Consider the following 22,129-nt stretch of genomic DNA (forward strand, 5'->3'; position numbering starts at 1 on the left):
TTTCATTTTTTTTTGTCAATTTTCTATCGTTTTTTTTATTTTCTTCTGTTTCATTCATTCGCACGATTTCTCACTCGTACCACACTCTTGCCGCGATTAATTTTTCTTGTTCCCTTTCATTCAGTAATCCTTCCTCTCCGTTCTCCTGTCTCGCCACTAGATCTCTTGCACACTTTCAAAATATAACTTTCGTTAAATGAATCTCTTTCTCTCCGTTGTGCCCTATCACTCTCGGCCCTCTGATTATTACACGATCTTACGCGGTTATACATAGATTATTCATTATATAGATCAGTAATCGTATGATTGTTAATTAGTATACGCACGATATTCTTGAATTTCTGTCTCTGTGCTGTGGTGAGATCCGTATGTGTTATATGAGTGTACAACGTACGTGTTAATATATCCGTGTGTAGGTATCATGTGTCGTATGTGATTTCCATTTCGCAGCTGATTTTACGATACGATCACGGATGATAAGCCATTATCGGTAATATGAAAATTTGGCGAGCGTACGCTCGGACAGTTCGAGAAGCTTGCTATGCTGCCTTTAGAAAAATGACGCGGAACAAAGAACGCGGAGCGTGTTGACGCGTATTCGTCGAAAAAACGAACGACGGGAGGAGTAAGTCCGCTCTAATCAGCGGCACGCGATCGAGTCGCACGCTGACAGAAGCGTATTCCAAGCTCACGCTCGTCGGCCACGGCGCACCGAGTCACAAAATTGATTATTGCTGGTTCGTTTAACGTCGTTACGGGATTAATTATAGCTATCATCGGAGCAGGGTGACCGATTCCCGTGGCCCGATAATACGCGACATAGCTCCGTTCCTCCTACCCACCGAGCACCTTTCTTTCTTAGTCCTTTTACTCTCTCTTTCTCTCCGTCGACGGGCGAGCCTGTCCGAAATAACGTCGCGGGTTCCGAATCGTAAAATCATAATGCCCAGACTGACTCGTCGTTACCATCGAACAGTGGCGAACAACTCGAATCCTCTTTGCCCTGACGTTAGTTCTCTTTCGCTTCCCGGTGTTCCCGCGAACCAGAGATGAATCACGGACAATTCGAAGAAAGGAAAAAAAAGGCAGGAGAAGAGGTAGAAGATCGCGTGAAACGCGTGGTAATCGAGAAGAAGATGAAGAGTGGTATTTTCTGAACGTACCCGTTCGCAGTCTCAACACTTCCAGCTTCCGGAGAACTGGAAGACACAAGATGACGAATAAGAAGAAGAAGAGAAAAGAGAATAGAATTGGGACGACTAAATGTCGGTCTACATTGGTAGACGCGCGAGGATGAGACCACGATATAAATTATTTACAAATTACTCAGAGACCGCGAGAACAGAGTGTTTACACGCGCTTCGGATTGTTCGATGCCTGATCTCCTGGCTGCGGCAGATGTTTCAGAAACACTGGCGAAGGAAAGATTTCGCAAACTGTCCTAACACGCCGGCCAAACCGGCAACATTCCACGTTTCTATTTAATAGTAGATACTATCGAATATCATAATAATAATAATCATAAAAAAAAGATGATAATAATGTTGATAAATACGATGACGTTAATAAAATATCGAATATAAAATACTCTTCGTTACCATATATTAAGATTCTCGTTTAGCAATCGCTTTTTCTTCTTTATCTCTCTCCCTTTACCCCCTTGCTCGTCGCCTCGCAAGGGATTTCGAAAGAATACTAAGCACAACATTCAATATATTCAATATGTATGTATATATATAATAACTATTATAATGCGATAACTATGATAATGCGTTACACGTTTGCATGCATCTCAGCAATACGATCGCTGAAAAATATTTGAAAAAGAATCTCTAGTATTTGTTATTTCGTTTCTCATTGTCCCAACCCTTCTACCCAGCCGTGTCCCGTCCCGAATTCCCCATCTTCCTTTTTCTGGCTTTTCACTGTCATATTTTTTAATCTTATATATGCATTTTGAGTGGCATGTCTTTTCGGTTTGTCAGTCAAGAAATGTCGCGACAAGTAACACGTTGCAATCTGTCTTTCCCTTCGTTCCGCGTGTAACCGCTTTTCCCTTCCATTACACGTCCGCTTCGCGTTTTCTCGCGACCCGTCTTCCTTTTCTACTTAACGTTCTCTGCCCGCGAAATCGAGGAAGTATACTCCTTTTTTACCTTCGATGCTATTAATATTAATATAATAATATACATTTACATTTATATATATATACATATATAGACTTTTTTTTTAAAATACTGATTCTCTAGTTTCGGAGCGGTTGCCTTCCTCAGATCACGTCGCGTTTACGAAAAACTTGATCATTCAGCCGCGAACATGCACACACGCACACCCCTATTGCCTAAATATTGTTTCTCCAACTATCGAAGAAAGGAAAATCACGCGTCCTGTTACGTCAATAAAAAAACAGCGCATCCTTGTCTCCTCGCGAACGTACATCCCCCGTTTATTCTTCTTCTTCTTTTTTTTTTTCGTTTTTGTTTTCTTTTTTTTTCGTCAGAGAAAAATGGCAATCGAAGGGTACGGAAAGATTGCTAGCGAAATCAGAAGTAATGCAACCACGTTTAGAAAACGGCAAGCTAGCTCTCCTAATCGAGTCTCGAAATCGCGTAGGAACACAAATTGAAAGGAAATGAAATCGAAAGGAACGAAAGGTCGATGCACGCGATAACTCGACGATCTATCAAGCGTTTCGAGATTTTGCATCGTTTCAATGGTTCATTTGCTGTTGAGATCGAAATTGTGGGCTGACATCTGATCCTAATCCCGCGATACTGGCTCTATCCCGTTCAATATATTATTTCCATGTTGTTTGCGTACATTCAATGCTATTCGTTGATACATTTGTTATATCTTTAAATATCAAATCAATTTAACCGACTCAAACCTACGCAAACACGAATTAAAATTTGTTACGTACTGTTGAAAACAAGATGGAACAACATCCGCCGCGACGAATCGACGCTGACACGCGTGCGTTCCTCTCCAACCCCGAAATATAAACGCGGCCGCACGCTACGTTTTCTCGGTCTCTATAATAATTAAGTAGACGAATAAGTAGTCTCAAGAATAAGTAATTTTACGTTCGAGAGTTTGCACGATCGCGCGATTTAATTCGACCGATATAGAATAATACAATGAACCGCGCGACCGTTCTGCCCTCGAACACTCGAACGCCCCTTCCTACCGAATATAATATCTTTTTTTCTTTAATGTACAATTCTGTATAATATATTAAAGATACACGAACGAACGATCTCACTCGTATCCAATCACTATCTATCGTCGATCGACAGTTTGCGCAGAGAGAAGAAAACAAGAAAAAGGAAAAGAAGATGAAGAGGATGAATTAGACTCGGTACGTCTGAAGATAATGGACGTACGCGTAGTCCATCGATCCCATCGAACAAACGAACCTCGATCTGCTGTTGCGACTGATCGACCGATCGATCCTCAAGCGTAAAACAATTTAAAACAGCGTTTCAAACGAACGACAAACAAAAAACCGCTCGTAGAATCTGTTTCGAGTGCAATGAACCGAGATCCAACGAACCGTTGTTACACGCAAGCATAGATATATACTTGAAATATATATGTATATATATTATATATATAGAGCCAATAATAATTCTAGTAATAATATTGATAATAATATAATTAATAATAATCAAATATAGAGCTATTTAATAGAATACAATAATATAGTAAATAGAGACAAAAAATTAAGCAACAACGATCATCTATTTTTCTCTTTCTCTCTCTTTCTCTTTTTTCTCTATAATATATATTTCTATATATAATATATATTCATCTATATATATGTATATGTATATACGTTTCGATATACCTATAATTATCATCTGTTTTATTCATTTTTTTTTGTTTTTTTTTTTTCATTTTAATCTCCATTCGCTAGATTCCACTTATTTCTTACTCTGTCATCTACTAACTCCTAATAATCTCCCTTACGTTTAGTTATTATTCTTTGAGATATGTATCGTCGTATGGGTGTACGTGTCCTTGCAGTTGCTCTGTAATCGCACATCGTTTCACCCTAGTGTCAAAACTTTACTGTTCCTTCCTCCCCCCCGAACGCCTGAAAATGTTCGCGACGCCTTTTCCCTCGATATCGTCTTCTAACTCTCGTCTCGTTTCCATCATGGTCGAATGATTCTCCCTATCGAATTCGTTTCTGAAATAGTCTTCGTCGTTCTGTCACCTCACGGCGACTCAATCGTGGCTAACTGTATATACGCGTGTCCTATACGTGTACGCGTGTACGTGTGTGAGTGTGTTTGGTGCATGGTGTAAAAGTGTCCCGCCATACGGTCTACTCGTATTCTCTTTACGTGTCGTGAAATCGTCGCGAAACGCGACGCGTTCTCGCTTCTCGTCTTTGTTTTTTTTTTCTTTTTTTTTTATGAAAATGGCAGTTATCGGTCACAGCCAATGGCTACAGTAATCATTAAATGTTACGCTTCAATACGATTACGATTAAGTTAACCTTAGACGCATTACTCGTTACGTTAAAACATGATAAATGCCTCCTAGAGAGAACGTGCTACAAAGATACACCGCATATGCTTTAATAGTTTCGTTCACCACGGCCAAGTCGCCACGAGGGTTAACGATGTGTCTATTTTTTCGTTGCATTCGAAGGAAGAGACCATCAGCCTCGATTTCCGTATCGATTCGCGAAACAACCTCGACCGTAGGGAATAATCGCGAACTCGACGAGCTTTCCGACTGGTAAACGCGTCCAATTTCGGCTCCTCTGCCGGCAAAATGTGTCGGACTGCTCGCGTTTATCGATCTGATTTGAAAGACCCTTCCACGAAGGGTTGATTGCGGGACGGTCGTAAAATATCAGACGCAAACGCTCGCGAGAAAATTGCGAAACCGAAACGTTCGCTACGCGTCCCGCGTTCGCAGCCTTCTTAACATCGTTCTAGTTTGTAATATTTTTATTTTATTTTATTCTCCGGTTATTGCGAGGCCGTCGACGTTTACTCGCAAACTCGCGACACGCTTAAAAAAGAAATAAATGAGCGCAAAGAAAACAAGGTGAAAAATCGTGTCGAGTCAGGCTTCGTTGCGAGAAAGCATTAATAAAAAACAATAATTGATTTCACAATACCCTTTTAATACACTTCACCATTTTCTTTAATCTCGATAAAAAAATAAGACTTTAATACGTTTGTATAAAATAACGAAAAATAGATTAAATAACAATACAATAATACGTTACTATATTTTGGATATTTATAAAAATATATATATATATATGTATGTATGTGTATATATATATCTATATATCATTTACATAATTTACTTATAATAATTCTTTCGAAAGCGCATAAACAACTTAAAAACTGAAAACAGAACATATCAAATGGAAAGACAAATGGGGAAAAGGATCACGCCGCGAGCTTACTATGATCCGTCCGACACATCGTTGACTGATACCACTGAGAACGGTCCAACGGTTTAAGTGAAAAAGGAACTTGACGGTCAGACAACTCCGGCAAATTCGCGCCTCGCCTATCGATACGGAAATCGAGCAAGTCTCTTCGTGGATTTATTCACGCGTGCTATAGGTGAGTCTTTAAAAATATCATTTCCTAACGAAAACGGAAAATCAAACGTTTCGAGTAAACGTAAGATACGTAAACGTAGACCTTTTGATTCACGTATGGCACTGTAAATCCCGTTCTCATTCCGGTTATTAGCCGCGAGAATGTCAGGAGAAAAAACAAATCAGAATTCTAACGACTATTTTCCTCTAATTTCTGGACCTGACGTCGGTGTTAGCGAGGAGATTCGAAGCGGCGGTGGACGCGTTTCCGCGCGTCTACGTCGCGACGCAAGTATAGACGATCGAAAACGGGGACAGCAGAGATCGCGACGACGTTATCGGTGGGAATAAGTGGGCCGGGAAAACGGGAACGCGCGCATACGTACGTACGTGCATAATGCACAGGAGCTAAGTGCACTGGCTACGTAACGACGAAAGATGACGATCGTCGAGGAACGGGAGACCGACTTCTTGCCGCGATATGTCGGAACCTCGGCCAAAGTGAAGGTTGCGTTATCTAGCCTGGAATTGTCCCAAAGTCTAGCGGAGATTCTCGACAAACTGTGCTCGTTTTACTGTAATTGCGCCACCAGTGTCGCGCTACGGAACCCGGGACACTGGGTGTCCTATTCCGGAATCGCGCGGAGAGGAAGACACATGGATCGTCGATGATTTCCGTAAGACGTTTCCGGTGACTCGAGTTCCGGCACGAACGCGCCCGGCAGTCTAGTTCTCCGTGCACACCCCTTCTGGCGTTTCGTTTTGACAAGGATTAATTTCGATTCGCGAGCACGACGAGATTCGATTCAAGTTCTGGCAACCGCCCTCTCTACTTCTTCCCTCCCTTCGTCCTCTGTCGTTATACGTCCCGCGGGAAACCTACGATTTTCCTCCCTCGAAACGGTTTCGCCATCCGTGCGGATACAAATTACATTTTTTCGAGCCCTTCTCGTGCCCGAGCGATCGTTAAATCGAGTCTATTTCCTCTTTCATCGTAAGTCTGCAATGTCTTTTAAGATCCCGTTTCAAAGGAAGAAGCGAGAAAAAACGCAAGAAGAGTGACAACTCGAGCCCCTGCTCTTTTTTCTTTCTTTCGTTTATCTCTTTCACTACCCTTCCCTGATCTCGGTTAATTAGAATCATAAAATCACACTTACGCAACGAAGTTAATGACAGATTATCTGGGATGCTCTACACGTACACGTACAAACATGCCGACCGTACTTTTATTACACTGTGTGCGACGGCGTCCCCGTATGTCGGAACATAGATGCTATAGAGAGTACCTATAAATATATAGTTTATATGTATATATATAGAATATAATATAATATATTAATATAATAATATATATATAATATAATAATATAATATATGTTTATATTCATCACCGTACCTTTTACGCATCTTTATCTCTCTCTCTCCTCTCTCTCTCTCCAATTTATACTTAACATAGAAAAAATATAGAATTTACTTTGCCTCGAACTTAAATATAATAAACTTTACTCTCACACTCGATCACTCTTTCTCTCTATCATTGATTATAATATATATATATAATTTTATTCGTGTTTCTGTCCGTGCGTGTGCGCGTATGTTTACGTGTATCGTACCGGATGTGCACGATGAATTGCGTTCGCGAATGTCTTTTCCTCGTTTCTGATGTTTACGAGAATGTACGTGTATGCATGTCTGTAGCAACAAATAATCAGCTATATATATATGTGTAGGTATATTAATATACACTATGCAGAAAAAATGCGTTTAAATGAACGTATATGTGTCAGACTGTTTCTACTGTGTATCTTTAAGTGTGTGTATGCGTGTGTGGTGCTGATTAACTATTATCTCGCAATGGAAACACTTTTAACAAGCAGGAAGATTTTTGTTTCTCGAACGAAGAGAACGACGTGGGGGAGAAAAGGGCTGGTACCGGGCTGGAACGACGGAAACGAAACACACAGCGAACGAAAACACAATAAAACGATTCGATGTTAAAACATTAGAAAATATAAAATTAAAAAATAAAGAACGAAGGGGTTGAGTTTTGGCTGATAAACTACCGAAACACCCGCTATACAGAGCTGCGGCTCGAACGACCGAAAAAATATCTTCTTTCTATCCGACCATCCGTCAACACTGGATGATGACGTATATAATATATAATATATATATATTTGTTTTTATATATATGTAATACGTATTAATAATATACCTCGACTTGTTCGGAGCTGCGACTTGAGCATATTTTCGTTTTAAAATGGCAACGATTGACAAGAAGTTTCGACGATTCTAAGAAACGAAACAAAGACGAAGGAAAAGAGATCGCAGAAAAATAGAGAACGACGAAGACGATGAAAGGAAATCGAACTCGAAATTGAAGTCAGCATAAATACGAAACAATAGTATAATTGGTGCACACAAGTGCATCGTTCCTATATCTTTTGGCCCTCTGTCTAACCTTTACTAATAAGTAATTTCGTCCTTCGATTTTCGTTAAGATCTAACGCAAAGAAGAAAAAGGAAAGAATCTCTTTCGACCAGCTTTCTTTTCTTTTCTTTTTCTTTTTTTTTTGAAACGCGTTCGAGCGAACGTTAACGATAACGTTCAGCGTAAAAAGAAAAAAATAAAAGGAAAAATGTAAATGGAACACAGAAGAACATAGAGACACGTACCGACCACCCTCTCGTGCGTACCGCAAAACGAATATCGCAGTTTTTGGGCCCACGCTCGTGGCACAGAGGTTCATGAAATTTTTCTCGTTTTGCCGTATATGAAAATCATGAGACTCGTCCACGAGGATGTCACCGGGGAAGGACGAGGAACGAGACACCATGGAAAGAAGGAAATAAAGCGTGGTCGTCCTTCCTCACCTGACACGTTATCCTAACGAGAGGGCGCGGTAGAGTGACACCGTTATATAGCATCCGATAATACATCTATGCGATACAATAATGCAATATAATATAATATAATATAATGTTAATGTCGACTTTTCAAAGAAAAGCTTAAATACACGGGTCGTCGATCCCTACGTGAAAGATACATCGGTTTAGTTCTTCATTGAAAGAACGAGTTATATTACTCGATTATTATTATTACTAGAGCTCAAAAGAATACACTTACAGGGGGGGAAGAAGTCGGCCGCAAACCACGTGGGGATCGACCGACAGCTTTTCTCTTTCCCTTGTTCTCGTTTTTTTTTTCAGCTTTTCCCAGGGAGAGCCGGTTCACGAGTTCCTGCGATACGCCGTCTTTAAAAACATTAGTTTTGTTTCCCTTCAAGCGCCGTTTTCGCTTTTCCTTCTTTTTTTTCTGTTTCTTTTTGTATGCTTTTTTTCCTATCTTCTTTTAATATAACTCTTATAATAATTTTCCTCTTTGTCTACGGCGTGTGCAGCTGTCCCCAACCACCCGTCGTCCCGTCGACGAAACGCGCGAAAAATACAAAATCTAAATCTCCTCGATAAAATATCATCCTTCTTACTGTCGTCAGACTCCTCCTGACCACCATATTTATTTATGTTTATATTTATATATATAATATATATTATTAATATTATTATTATTTCAATTGCTATGTCGCTTATATAAAGATAAGATAATACTCTAGTAGCGAGGGAGGCTGGGTGGAACGGGCACGCCGTTTTTTCATTTCTTTTCTTTTTTTTTATAATACTATCATCTAAGTAGTTTCCCAGCAGATCGAGGGACACGTGACCACTCACCCATAATTTCTTCCTTTTTCTTTTTTAATCTCTCTTCTGTCGTGCGACGTGTGCCTGTATGAATAAGATTGACTGTCTGCCTGTAGCGTATGTGTTCGTGTGTGTTTAATGCGTCAAGTGTGGGCAATTTTTCGGTAATCATTCGCTGCGGTTGTGTGTGACGAGCTCGCAGATCTCGTAGGGTTCGTTAAAGGTCGGTGCATCGGCCGACAGAATCGCTTCCGCGGAAAGTTTTCGCTTGTTTTTGCGTTAAAAAGGGTGAAGAAGAAAAATAGGCATTCTGACTACGTTTGACTCCCTATGTTAGTTGGTCAAAAAACGACGGGCAGAACGAATTGCTCGGTAGACTCTAAAAACTCTTGGCGGAGAAACTTTGGAAGCTTATTTATCGACAATGCACGACATTCGTGTTCCATGCTGTTCTCCGTTAAATTGTTTCTTCGTTTACGTGATTTTCAGGTATACTTATTGAGATTCATGTTTTACTTGCGTATTGTTTCTTAAATCTTTTCGTCTCTATAGGAGAGAATATAATGATCGATAGAGCAAACGAACCCTGTTTGAACTTCATCTTTTTACCACGCTAAAAGTATCTTCTTCATCAGGAGTACCGAAGCTTGTAGTCTTCATTAAACATTCGGAACGATGAATGAAACGGTAAAACGTTTTCTCAAATAAAAATATACAACTCGTAGAAATGTTACTCGTCAGTGTCTGCAAGCACCTTTGATTCAGTGTCTCATAAAGGATTGCATAATAAAAATTACAAGTTCGATCTCATCAACGTAAAACACGATGGTGAAAGAAGGAGAAAATGTAAAAATATCTAAAAATGATGAGCATCTCCTTACTGAACGCATATCGTGAGAGCGTCGACTCGTTTGGATTGTCAATTGTATAAAGAAAGAACAATTTTATCGATTTGAATTCGATAATGATTAAATTCGACCATTCCATTTTCTAGACTGCCTTCGATTCAAAAGAATTTGTATAAAAATATGAAAATACCGTGAATACAATCAGTGAATGGAATGTTATTGCAATCAATACGAAACAGCTAGCTCAGCCTAATTCGTTTCTGTGAGCGAGTAGCGTCTCGGTGATCGACAGTCTCGCTACTAACGTGTGCATCGATCAGTGGGCGTCAAACATTTTTTTTTTTTTTTCCAATAGTTCGAAGGCAAGCCCGTAAAGCGGCAAAGCCAAAAAGTAATCCTTCTGTCACGACACGGTCGTCGATTCGATGTCAAACAGAGTATCGATCGCTCTTCGTCACGCGGTGATTTCTGCAAAGTCCTCCCGTGATGATCGTGAACCTGCGAGCTCGATTTTATTATCAGTATGAAAACGATGACAATGAATGAGCGAATATGCTTCTTTTCTTTCTCTCTCTTTCCCTTTCTCTCTCTCTTTCTCTCTCTCTCTCGTTCCATATATATCTCGTAGAACTTAAAAGCTGACTTCGTTGTATCCGGTCGGCGGGAACGACGCGACAAGTATTATCGGGTAATTCCCGGCGCGTATAGAAGAGGTTATTGGCAGCAGTGGAATTGAGACATTGTGCGCGTCCGCTGCCCCGTGGTAGCCGCGGAATGAACGCGTAGCCGCGGACTGAACCGTACGGGGTAGGCGAGCTGTACGGAAAAAATTCGAGGATGGGCGTTCTCAAGCGCCGTCGTTCCTGGATGAGCCGGCAAAAATCGAAGTGCAGATCAATCGGTGAAAATCGGTATAGCCGCTGTACCAGGTGCCGCGACGCAAAAGGAGCCTAGAGATCTGTTGGCTCTCTCCTTCTCTCGAGGGGGGGATGCTTAAGAGAAGATACGAAGCGCCTGTAATACGGGCCTCGAACAGACAGGGCAGCTAGGGTCGGAACTCTCGCAGACCCGGTTGCTGCAGTCCAGACAGAAGTGATTGTGTCCGCATGGTACGAGGGCCGCTGTGACCTCCTTGTCGCCGCACACCACGCATTCCCGTCGTCCCAACAGCGAGTCCGTCGGCGATGTCGGGATCGAGGCCGGCGGGGATGACCTCGAGGGTAACGCGACCCCGGGGAACGACCAGATCGAGGATGCCGACTCGAATGACGGTGACTCGCCTAGGCTCTCGTCTCTTTCCACACCGGCGCCCCAAATCGCCACGATATCGTTAAGTCCAGGTGCGCCGGAACTACTTGACGAGCTGCTGCAACTGCCGCTGCTGGAGAACGCGCCGTTCGATCCGTTCGAACCGTTCGAACCTGGTGGATCGAGGCAGCCCAAGATCGAGCCCAACCCTCCGCGACAAAGTACACTGAGCAGTTCCGAATCGTCGAGACTTGGTCCTGTGCCGGTTCTCAGGGCTATGTGCGCCTCTATTTCGCGTCTAGCTGCCTCCACGCTCTCTGGTAATCCCGTCACCTCGAACACCGGCTCCTTGTCGCGACTCGGTGTCACTATGTAGGTGTGCGTCTGATGTTGGATTCTCTTGATGGTCGCGCCTTTCGGCCCTACGACCAATCCGACAACTCTGTACGGCACTCGTACCTGAATCGTCACGTGGCCTGGAACCGAAGCCGGCGGTCCAGGAGGCGCGCCCAGAAGCGCGCCCAGTGAACTCTTGCGTGACGCCCGGATCTGAGAGAAATGCTCAGCGGCCGAGAGGATCTCCCGTTTCGCGCGGGCCACGTCCTCTTTGCGGCCTGTTACCACGAACACGGGCTCCTCGCCCCGCACCGGGGTCTTGATGTAAGTGTTGGTCTTTGCTCGGAGCGCTTTGATTTTACAACCTGAAAACAGAAAAAAGAAAGAAGCATAGGTTAGAGAAAGAATTTTCTGTTAGAGTCAGGTGTATATACAAAAATCAACGAGATATATCGGTTTAACGAGTCCTATAAAAGGTACGTCGTGGCGCAACGAACGATCAGCGTACGTAGAAATGTGTACGGTACGAAAAAGGAGAAGGCTTCAGGCGATGGGATACCGCGAAGGAGGAAGAACGATAGAAGAAGGAGTAGGGTGCAGGAAACTGGAAGGAAGGAGGTCCCGACCCGGTCTGGTCCTCGGTCTCGCAGACTCTCTGGCCTTGAGCCGGCGCAATGCTAGCAATGCAGGTGAACCACTCCTCTCTCTTTCCTTCTTTCTCTCACAGTCTTCTCACCTGTCTCCCTCTCGCTCTAGCTACTTCTTGTCGTTCACCTTTCTCCTTCTCTCCACTATCCTTCGCGGTTTCATCCTCCTCACCCTTTCTCTCTTTCTCCAAGCTCCCTTTCATTCAGTTCACTCTCTCCTTCGGTGCACAAACCGAGCCAGGGAACGCGACACACGCGCTTCTCCGGATCGCATACCATTGCCTTTCCGTTTCTCTTCGCTCCGAGTCACGATTCTACGTTCATTAGCGTCTTTTTTAATTGCAACTGTACGGGCCGAGCAACGCGATCGTAAATCATCCGGCGCTTTAAAAAAATTCACTTAAACCCTGCCGGAGAAACGCGAAAGAATCTCATCCAGCCGCGAACCGAACAAGATGGGTTACGCGCGAAAGCGAATGATCAATCGGCAAGCTTTCCTAGTTAGCGTATAAATTACAAATTAAGAATGCTTTAGCAATGCAAACGGGCATAAATAGCGTTTGATAAGTGTGCACAACGCACGCTAGCTTTACTTTTAAACGATTCCCTTGGTCAGAAGAGAAGAAAATCCTTGCGCGACGCGGCAATGTCACGGGCGTCCATGGCTCTTCAGGGACAACCGCTGCGGCACAATCTTGACATCGATACGGCCTTAACTGCACACACGATGCGGTCTGCGATTCCAGGCGTTTACGCCACAAGCAGAGGAAAGGGACACGCGCGTCACACGCGTTGCACCGCGCGAGGTCGTCTCGGGGGCGCGAGCGTAATTGCGGCTATAACGCGCCTCATCTTTCCGAGGAGTTTTCAATGATTTCAAGGAATTTTCGGGCGTTGCTCGACGGGTAGCTGACACTGTTTCGCGTCGCAAAACCCACGAGGATTAAACGTTTTAATGAAATAACAAAGTCCCGGTTACACCCTTCGTGCATGTTTCCTGTCTCGGTAGAATTGCTGTCTAAAAATGCAACGATAAATATCTATGCAACGACAAAACGCGTGGACGTGTGTCCTCGAATCGCTAGGGTAAATCCTGTTTCAGTTTCATCGATCACGATTTATTTTCGGAACCCATTGTGTCCAACCTTCTTCCGTCTCGTTTCTTCATTCCAGCCGGTTTACCTTCGACGATTACATTCATTCAATGGTTACATACCATACCACCACCCTTTCGATCTTTCCTCGATAGAAGATTCAACGGACGATACGTTAAAAATCAATGTAAACAGTAGCATCGTGGTTTCTCGCGATATATTTGTTCTCGATGATCAACACGGAATATCAAATGAAGGAGCTCGCTCTACTTTCTTCAACCGCGTAAATTCTCGTCCAAGGATTCAACGTTGCTCTGCCAACAGCACACTTCGTTGCACGCTCAGGCGTGTGTGCCAAAGCCACAGGATCCTTCGCCATGTTACAGAATCGTGCAAGGTTACCGCGTTGAGCAACGTGGTATCATTCGTGGCCGTTGTCGAAAAAAATGCGAAAGGGACGGGTGCAATTTTGCGCGACGGAATTTTCTTCCGTCGAAGCGAAAAATCGAGCGATACCCGCGTGTCAATGACTACGTGCACCGGCTAGACGCGTATCGTAGCGATAAAACGCTGCGGGGTAAAAGAGTCGGTCGTAATTCTAGCTGGCAAATTGTTAAGACGAGCACGCCAAGGCACAAGGGTAACCATTATTATCCGTAATCTGAAGAAGCATAAATTTGCCCAAGGATACCGAGGCTCGAGGATGCTCGAGGCTAAACGTGGTAGATGAAAGAAAGACGTAGAAATCGAGGAGAATAAAAATGACGGGGCAGATTTAGCCTGCGAGAAGTATCTCGTATCGACCATTCCGCGGAAAACGGTCTTTACGATGGCATCTTGATATAAATTCAATCACTGTGAAACCGCAAACCTTTCGATGTGTTCTAAGTGAAGCGAGAGAAAAACAAGTGTTTCTCTTTTTTTCACAATCAAATTTAAAAATGATGAATTTATTAATTATTCTTGAAAATTCTCAAGTATCCTCCAGTTTCCCAGTAGGAAAACTTTTCAGCGAAACTTTCTCGGAAGTTTCTTGGAAGATCAACGTCATTCAAATGACGCACGAATCTAACGAAAAGTCTGAGATGTGGTCCACGCTGATACCATCCCGTCAAAGAACGAGAACTTTCCTTAATTAACCCCTAAATAATTGACCTTCTTGCTAGTATTTCGAATAGCCGTGACCGCGATCTAGCGTGTTCCCTTTTCGTCGCGTCAGTCGAAGTTTCCGTTTACCCAAGGTTCTCCGTCGTTCCGGAAATTCGCCTAGGGCAAATCGGAGCGGTTCGGTTGGCTAAATAACTCTGGGAAGGCAGGTGGACGAGGATCGGTATAGACACAGCGATAGCAGCAATTCTTACGAATACACGTATCTCTTGCGAAGGAATGAGTAGAAAGAAGAAGAAGAAGGTGGAGGAAGACGATGGCGTCGGTGAAGAAGAAGAAGACAACGACGACGAGGTAGGAGGACGACGACGACGACGACGACGACGACGACGAAGACGAAGAAGAAGCAGAAGGTTGCTGCTCGTGGTCGAAGAAGGTGGCTAACGCGACCATGGTGGTGGTAGTTCGGATGGAGGAAGAGAAGGTGGGGCGTGGGTCGCAGACAGTTGAAGGGCCGCGGCCAAGGTGAGGTGAGACGAAGAGAAGAGAAGAGAGAGTGAAAGGAAGAGAAAGAGAACTGCATCGGAGAGAACGTAAGGCGCCTTTGCCTTTGTCTGCTTCTATCGAAGGGACCAGAAGGGACGAGAGGATCGACCGGGACCGAGGAACTCGACCCGATCCTTCGTCCTTTCCTCCTCCTCCTCCTCCTTGAATTCTTCTTTTTCTTCTTCTTCTTCTTCTTGCACGCACCGTAAAATCGCGAAAGGGAGTATTAGTTTCGGCAGGATCTTTGAATTACGCTGGAAATCGAACAGCAGGTTGAAATCAAACTTCTGACAATATTTGGTCGTTCGAGGGATCATCTTCGTGTTCTAGAAAATTCGATCGACATGTCGTTTCGCGACGAGTTGCAAAACCGGGTTCATTATTCCGTTGATATCTTTCTTATTCATTCGAGGTGCCATTCACGTAGCCGATGCACGTGAAGCACGTGGTCTGTTCTCCAGCCGAGTACAATGCCGTGCAAAGCCCTCTCGGGAGAGGAGCTTGGACCTTCTATTCCCACGATACGTCACTCTCTCTCGAATGACGTTGCTAAAATCTGCAGCAGCGGCAGCGGCAGCAGCAGCAGTTCTCCCCAAAGGCCGCAGGATCAATAGTTACACGCCTCTATAGCCGGCAGCTGCATTATACACGCGCTTCGGAAACTAGCGGTCATAGTGCGCTGCACATGCACACGGGAACACAGGATAGTCGGGCCTGCGTTATCGACAGATTTGCAATATCTACACCGAGAGAGTTGTTGCCAAGCTTGTTACACTGAAACGACGATAATTCCTGGAACCGCTATCGTACATCAATTACGCTCAACTTGATTGATATCGAAACTTGCAGGATTCTCCATTGTGATTGTCCGCGGTTTCATGCGCCTTTCGGCGTCGATTAGTTACACGACCCAAAGATGGATGGTGCGTTTCTCTGAAACGAACGTTCTCGAGGAAATGTTGAAATCCTGCAGCCTACTGTACTTCTTAGAAATTGGGCAGAGGGATAACAAAAAAAAAAAATGGTCCAAGAGGGACAGGAACTCGGGGGCCATCTGCTCTCGTCTTTTGCTTTAATTACAGCCACCAAATGCCTTGGCCGAGAGGCACTCGTCGTTTCCTCGGCGACTCGCCGACGACCGTGGGCGGTATCGACCAAGTCGACCCGAAAAGGACCGCAGAGAATCGGAACCGTTCGTTTACCTCTCGTTTCGCTGATTTAGCGCGGTCCGACCACGAACATCGACGGACACTCGCCAATTCCATTCGAGGTTCGATATAACATACTCTTGAATTAGAACTACCTACATCTGAATTAACCCCTTCGATAGACTCGAAAAGATTATGAATTTTTATAAGTATCATTTGGAAACAGGATAAAGATACTAGCTCCTCTAGTCTAAAATGAACTTCCGTGAAAACTCCTACTTCGAGTCGATTAAGTTGACTCGATCCCCTGATCATCGATAAGACACATAATCATTCTGTTCCAGAAAGGTTACGAGCGTGTAAGTCAGAGAACGAGCATTCCAAAGGAGGGAAAACGAATTTGTGTGTCGTACAGCGCCGATGACAAGCTACGAATGTGAAACAATGTCGGGTCAGGTAGGAGGATCAGGTCACTTGTAGCGCGTTAAGTTTATTTAGGACCGGTGGATCCTTTAAGTAGCGGTACCCTTTGGTTGGTCCCAGGACATCGGTGTGTCTTGTAGGTTGGTTCGTGGGGCACGAGTCGCGCGGATATCACGAGTTTCTCAGGCAGGTCAGTGAAACTGCGCCGTCAAGTTGAAGGCCAACACCCCCACAATGCAACGGCCGAATACCACCGCTCGCCCCACCAGCCTCTGATCCTCGACCACTTTATCCTATTCCCCCTTCCTCGCTTTTATGTCCCTCTCTCGTCGTATCTCCCTCCTCTCACAGAGGCCAAGTCGCCGGAACATCCGTGGAAATTCCAATAAAACTGATAAACTTTCGAAATATTGTCCCTTATCAATCGACCCCCCTCGAGGACACCTGGTCCCGATCGATTCGCGATCTTTCTACCCGATCGTCGAACTCCAAAAACGAATGTTCCGCAGCATGACACAGGCAAGTGCATAGGCGATTCGACGAATGGCAGCTCGTCGGCGTAGATCGACGACGTGGTTACTCGGGTTCGATCGAACCGGAAAAAAGCGTGGAACTCAGGAATGAGTAGCCCCATCGCGATCAACGTGCATCGCGTTCGATGCACGGTCATGCTGATTATTCACTAGTTTCCAGGAAATCTTGCCACTGATTGGCCGAGTGCATGGCCAATCATGGAGGTTCTTTGAGAGAGCGAGAACAGCTTGGATCGCGAGTTAGGTAGAAAGGAGCGGTCACTGTTGCGCTGACCAGCGCGTCGCGCGGATCCATGGCACAGGTGTGTCGATGCATCTTCCTATATTCCTGCGACGCGGTGCGATGCGACGCGAGGCGACGCGACGCTTGACCATCCTTCTCCGTTTCTCTTTATCTCCCTCTCGGATCCCTCTCAAAGGCCAGAAATTCCAACCTCTTCTCGAAATAGATCGATGACACTCGTCCGAACAATCCCGACCGTGTGCACGCATCGCGTCGCCGCGTATATACGTGTCGCGTGTGCGCGCGCAAGCATCCCTATTCCTTTCTATGTACACGTACCGCGATCTATAGGTGCATCTATATATATATATATACACACATATACTAGGTGCATACATATAGATATATGCGGCTCTCTCGGGGCCGATGTCTCTGAAATAACCGAGCGAGACTCACTCGCCGGACAGGGGAATAAGGTGCAATGCACGCACCCGTTCACTGCGGCCTCTCTTTCTTTCGTTTTCGTTCTCCTCCTCCTTCTTCATCTACCGCCTGATGTCTCTTCCCTTTCTCTCGTTCGTGCGCGCTGCAACTGCAGTTGCATCCGACAGTGTCTCGAATGGCAGTGGGGGTCACACTATATTAAGATTGAACTCCACTGACACGGCCGCCCAACTGCGTTCATTCTCCTCCTACTCTTTCTTCCCTACGTCTCGTTTCCTCTGCTGGCCACAGCCTTTCTTTCTTCCTCTTTTTCTCTTCCGTCCACACGGGCCTCCTATCTTTCTCATTCTCTCTCTCTTTTTCTCGCCGATATACGTCCGCTATCCAGGCCCGATACATTGTTCGTTCCATAGAGGAACGTTTTGAACAAGGGAATTCTGTCGTCTGTTAGGGGGTCCCGCGATAGAAAAGTCCGATTACGAAAGGCCGTTGGTCGATTTTACCAGGGGAAACGGCGTCAACGTGTCGTCGGAAAGGGCGCGGAGGAAATGGGCAGCTCGGTCGTGCGGCAGGACGAAGGACGCGCGCCTAGCCTGCCAAGCGTTCAGTCTCGCGGATGCGCACGAGTGCCCGCGCAAAAGACGATATGGTAACCAGGTTGTAGTTGAAAAAAAAAAAAAAGATTGCACCTGGGGGAAGCCAAGTGCATGCTACGTGTATAGCCCGGTGCTATCGTGTCCGAGAAAGTGGGAATTCAGATCCCATCGGTTTCTCAACCTTGAATATTCCTCGCGACCCTCGACACGCGATTCGATTGCTATTTGCACCGCTTATCGGATGCAATAGTTCATGATGATACGGAAAAGAAATTGCGACGCGTCGAATAAAATTGCTCGACGGTGAACCCCTCGGTGTATCGTCGGTCTACGTCGAATTATTTTTCGCTCCGACCGATATACACCGCGGCCAATTATATCGTATCGGGTCTCGGTGCAGTTATAGTTGAAACGAATATGGAAGAAAGTTGCAAAATAACGAGCGGGCACGTTTAACCCGTGGCCCGATGATTCATTATCGATTTACGAGAGCCCGGGACTTATGCGGACAACAGTTCGGTTATAATTACAAGATATTGGATGTCACGATATTAATGAGCCACGGCGGATATAATGGGACGTGCTGCCCACCGTGGAAGCCACTCCGCCCAGAGTGGCTCTGGCTCGATCATTCGAGAGAAACCGAAGGGTGAGTCATTCCGTCGATCGACCTACCTCAAACCTCTCTCGACCGAACGAGTGGAGGAGACAACGGTCCGCCGTGAAAACAGGTAGCACTATTGTCTAAACCAGTATTAGATTTTCTACTCTGTCCTTTAACCCAACGTAACTCGAGCCTTTCATTGTACACCATGGATATACGCTATGGATTTTTAGAAATACCATCTGCGATCATTTTGTACGTCGATTTAAGAATGTCCTTCGCAAAATAGTCTACCTTCGTCGCCATAAAATTTCGCTAATATTTTCCCTCCGACCCTTGGCACGTTAAGCCAGGACTTCCCCATGCGCGAAGTCAGGATAAATCGATTACAACCGAACATCAACGAAACTGTCCCATGACCTGGAAATAAGGGTGGGAAAAGTACGCAACCCCTAGAATCATGGGTATGCCCCATCAGCTGTGCCTCCAGCTGTAGGCTACTTCAAATGCAAAAAAGCACCTCGACCAAGGGGGCGAGTTGAGGTCATACCAGACCGTGTATCGATCGAAAAACGACTTTCATCATTTTTCTACTCTGTGGATGGAAATCGGTTCCCGAGGGAACGAATAAAACGGCACCACTCCTGACCAGTCACCCACTAGCTCGATTAAAATGCTCGTTCAATCCCTCGCACCACCTCCTCTCTTCTTTTTATTTTCTTCATTTTTGCGCCAATTTTCTTCGCCTTCATTGTTCGTTTCGATTCTTTTCGAGCTCGCATCGCAATATTCCCCTCCCCTTATTTCGCACGAGCTGTGTGAAGGTTCGGAAACCTCGAGAGGCCGATGAAATTCGACCCTACGACGTTCCCTTCGCACGCTATAGGAAAGAAGACGCTTTTTCGCACGACCCATCCATCCCGCTTCTCTTCCTACATTTTCTCTTTGCTTTGTTACTCGAAGCCATTCGTAATTTTTACCTACCCGTCGGGGTAAGCAAAAAAAGGAAGGGCTGTGCAAATCAATATGTCGTTAACCCTCTGGGAAATCAACCCCTTTACGTGTTTATTACTTTCATCGAATGATAATGTGATTTATTCGATTTAAACTTTCCAACTGCTATCTCACGAAATTAGTGCAAAGAATTTTCTTCTAATTATTTAATTACATTAATTGAACGATATCCGATGTGTTAATATATTCATTTCCTCGTTTACCACCGACAAGAGGACTTCCAAGTTTCACAAGAAACGAACGACGTTGACATGCACGTCACGTATTTGCGTTCCTCGGAAAAAACTCCTCGCGACTTATACGCGATCGACAAACATAGAAATTACGGATATAAATCGAACACTGTCGGCCATCGAGCTTCAGCTAGCCGCGGGAGAAACTTCCACGGGACAAGCTGGCCGAGACAGAAATTACGCGACGAACGAGAAGCAGATTTTAGATGCTTCGTCTAGAAATCATTCGTAACTCGAAAGTAAGTGGGAAGTAGACACGCGATTTCCTCAGAGGCGACACCGCCAAAAACCGTAAACTACGTACAATTTGTACACGCCACCAAAGTTTACGTTATCTCGTGACAAGAAACGGAGCTAAATTCGCTCGCTGGATACTCAAACTTTGGATTAATTGTCGGCTCTTACTCTTATCGATTCAAGGGACAACAAGAACTGTGTCGCTGAATTCTTGCTTCAATTACGTTTTTCAGGAACGAACTTGACAAACTTTCGACACGCTTTATGGATCTGCGCGACGCCACCTGTAAATTTCCATAACGAAAAGAAAAGTTGTGTATCACATGAAACTTTTCCTTCGAAGGATAAAAATACTTTACTCGAAGCAGGGAAAATGAATTTTTGCAGCACGCGATTCTTCGCTCGACTCGATTCGACCATACTGGATCGAGTCGATCCCAGTCAGCGCATAAATAATCGTACGAGAAAAAAGAAAAAAAGAATGAAATGCAAGCCGGAGGGGGCGCGTTCGACTCGTTGTTGCAGTTACCGCGACTAGCATTTCCTGTTTCGATCCCATAACCACCGATGGGTATAACTAATTACTTTCGCATTTCTGTTGCCGCTGTTGCGCTCGTTATTTATGCCCTCGAAACATTACGCTAATAAATCTGGGGGGGGGGAAGGGTACGCGGCAATGATAATTTGTATCGAACAGGGGTGGACAGTAAAATACGAGGGTTGTTCGATGACTAACGGCACGGATTTCGTTGGCGAATTTTTTATTCGCTCGTTAGCATCTCGAGCGTCGTGTTTCGCTAATCAATCGAAGATAATGCGAGTTACTTTACGAGCATCGAATCACCCAGCAGCCATTACTCCGAGGGTTAAATAATGCGTGTGTACCGTTGAATGATTGCGAAACTCGGACGCGCGTGCGGGACACGGGTCGTTTCTGCGACTTAGATCGCGATCGCCAATGGATTCACCTACTTTCCAACGATCCGGTAAAAATCTCGCGTTGCAAATCGTCCGATTCCTCGAATCTTCAACGTTGCTCGTGACCCAATGATGTAGAGCAAGATACGCGACTTATTTTACTTGGAAAGCATCCTTAAAGCCCGTAAACGCGGCGTGACTTAGGCGATCTAGAATACAATTTTAGACGCGTTTTATTCTACTTTCGGTTATACGTTAACACGATGAAAATCGAAAAATCATAAAGACTACTGGAACGAGCGTTCAGTGTACGAAAGAGCGTAGCAGGGAGTGCAACGGGGCACGATAACGTTTATCAGAGGCGTCGTGGAAAGGGAACGGACGACAAGAACACGAAACCAGTGACGAGCAAACGTAGAAAAGAGAAACGAAGAAGAGGAATAGAGACAGGAAGAAGGTAAGGGGGCCTTGGGCGAATTTACAATCGTAAACCGTACGGCGCACCGTTGGTCAGCATTAACGGCGAACATTATGCTCGTTGTTCATTCAATTTTTATGGGGACGTGGCACAACGGCGCTGTAAGTTTCGCCCGGCCTCGGCTGCCACCCAATCCGGGGAATACACTTTTCTACTTGGAAAGCCGACCGACCGAAAT

General features: G+C 44.8%; 3 protein-coding genes across 4 annotated transcripts in view; 1 reads left to right on the forward strand and 2 right to left on the reverse strand.

Moving 5' to 3' along the window:
• Positions 1 to 22,129, reverse strand: part of LOC117611860 (uncharacterized) — an 82,693-nt gene that overhangs the window by 26,052 nt on the left and 34,512 nt on the right. The window lies entirely within an intron of this gene.
• Positions 3,864 to 22,129, reverse strand: part of LOC143305213 (RNA-binding protein MEX3B-like) — a 43,978-nt gene continuing 25,712 nt past the window's right edge. Inside the window, exon 2 of the mRNA XM_034340260.2 lies at positions 3,864 to 12,071. Coding sequence (XP_034196151.1) covers positions 11,116 to 12,071 — 956 coding nt within the window. The 3' untranslated portion in view covers positions 3,864 to 11,115. The remainder of the gene's footprint in view (positions 12,072 to 22,129) is intronic.
• On the forward strand, positions 19,022 to 19,613 carry LOC143305750 (uncharacterized). Its single transcript, XM_076690551.1, is given in 3 exon segments — positions 19,022 to 19,118; positions 19,407 to 19,498; positions 19,500 to 19,613. Coding segments are annotated over 3 exon segments (303 nt in total).

This window comes from Osmia lignaria, chromosome 10 (genome assembly GCF_051020975.1).
Source record: "Osmia lignaria lignaria isolate PbOS001 chromosome 10, iyOsmLign1, whole genome shotgun sequence".
Lineage (NCBI taxonomy): Eukaryota > Metazoa > Arthropoda > Insecta > Hymenoptera > Megachilidae > Osmia > Osmia lignaria.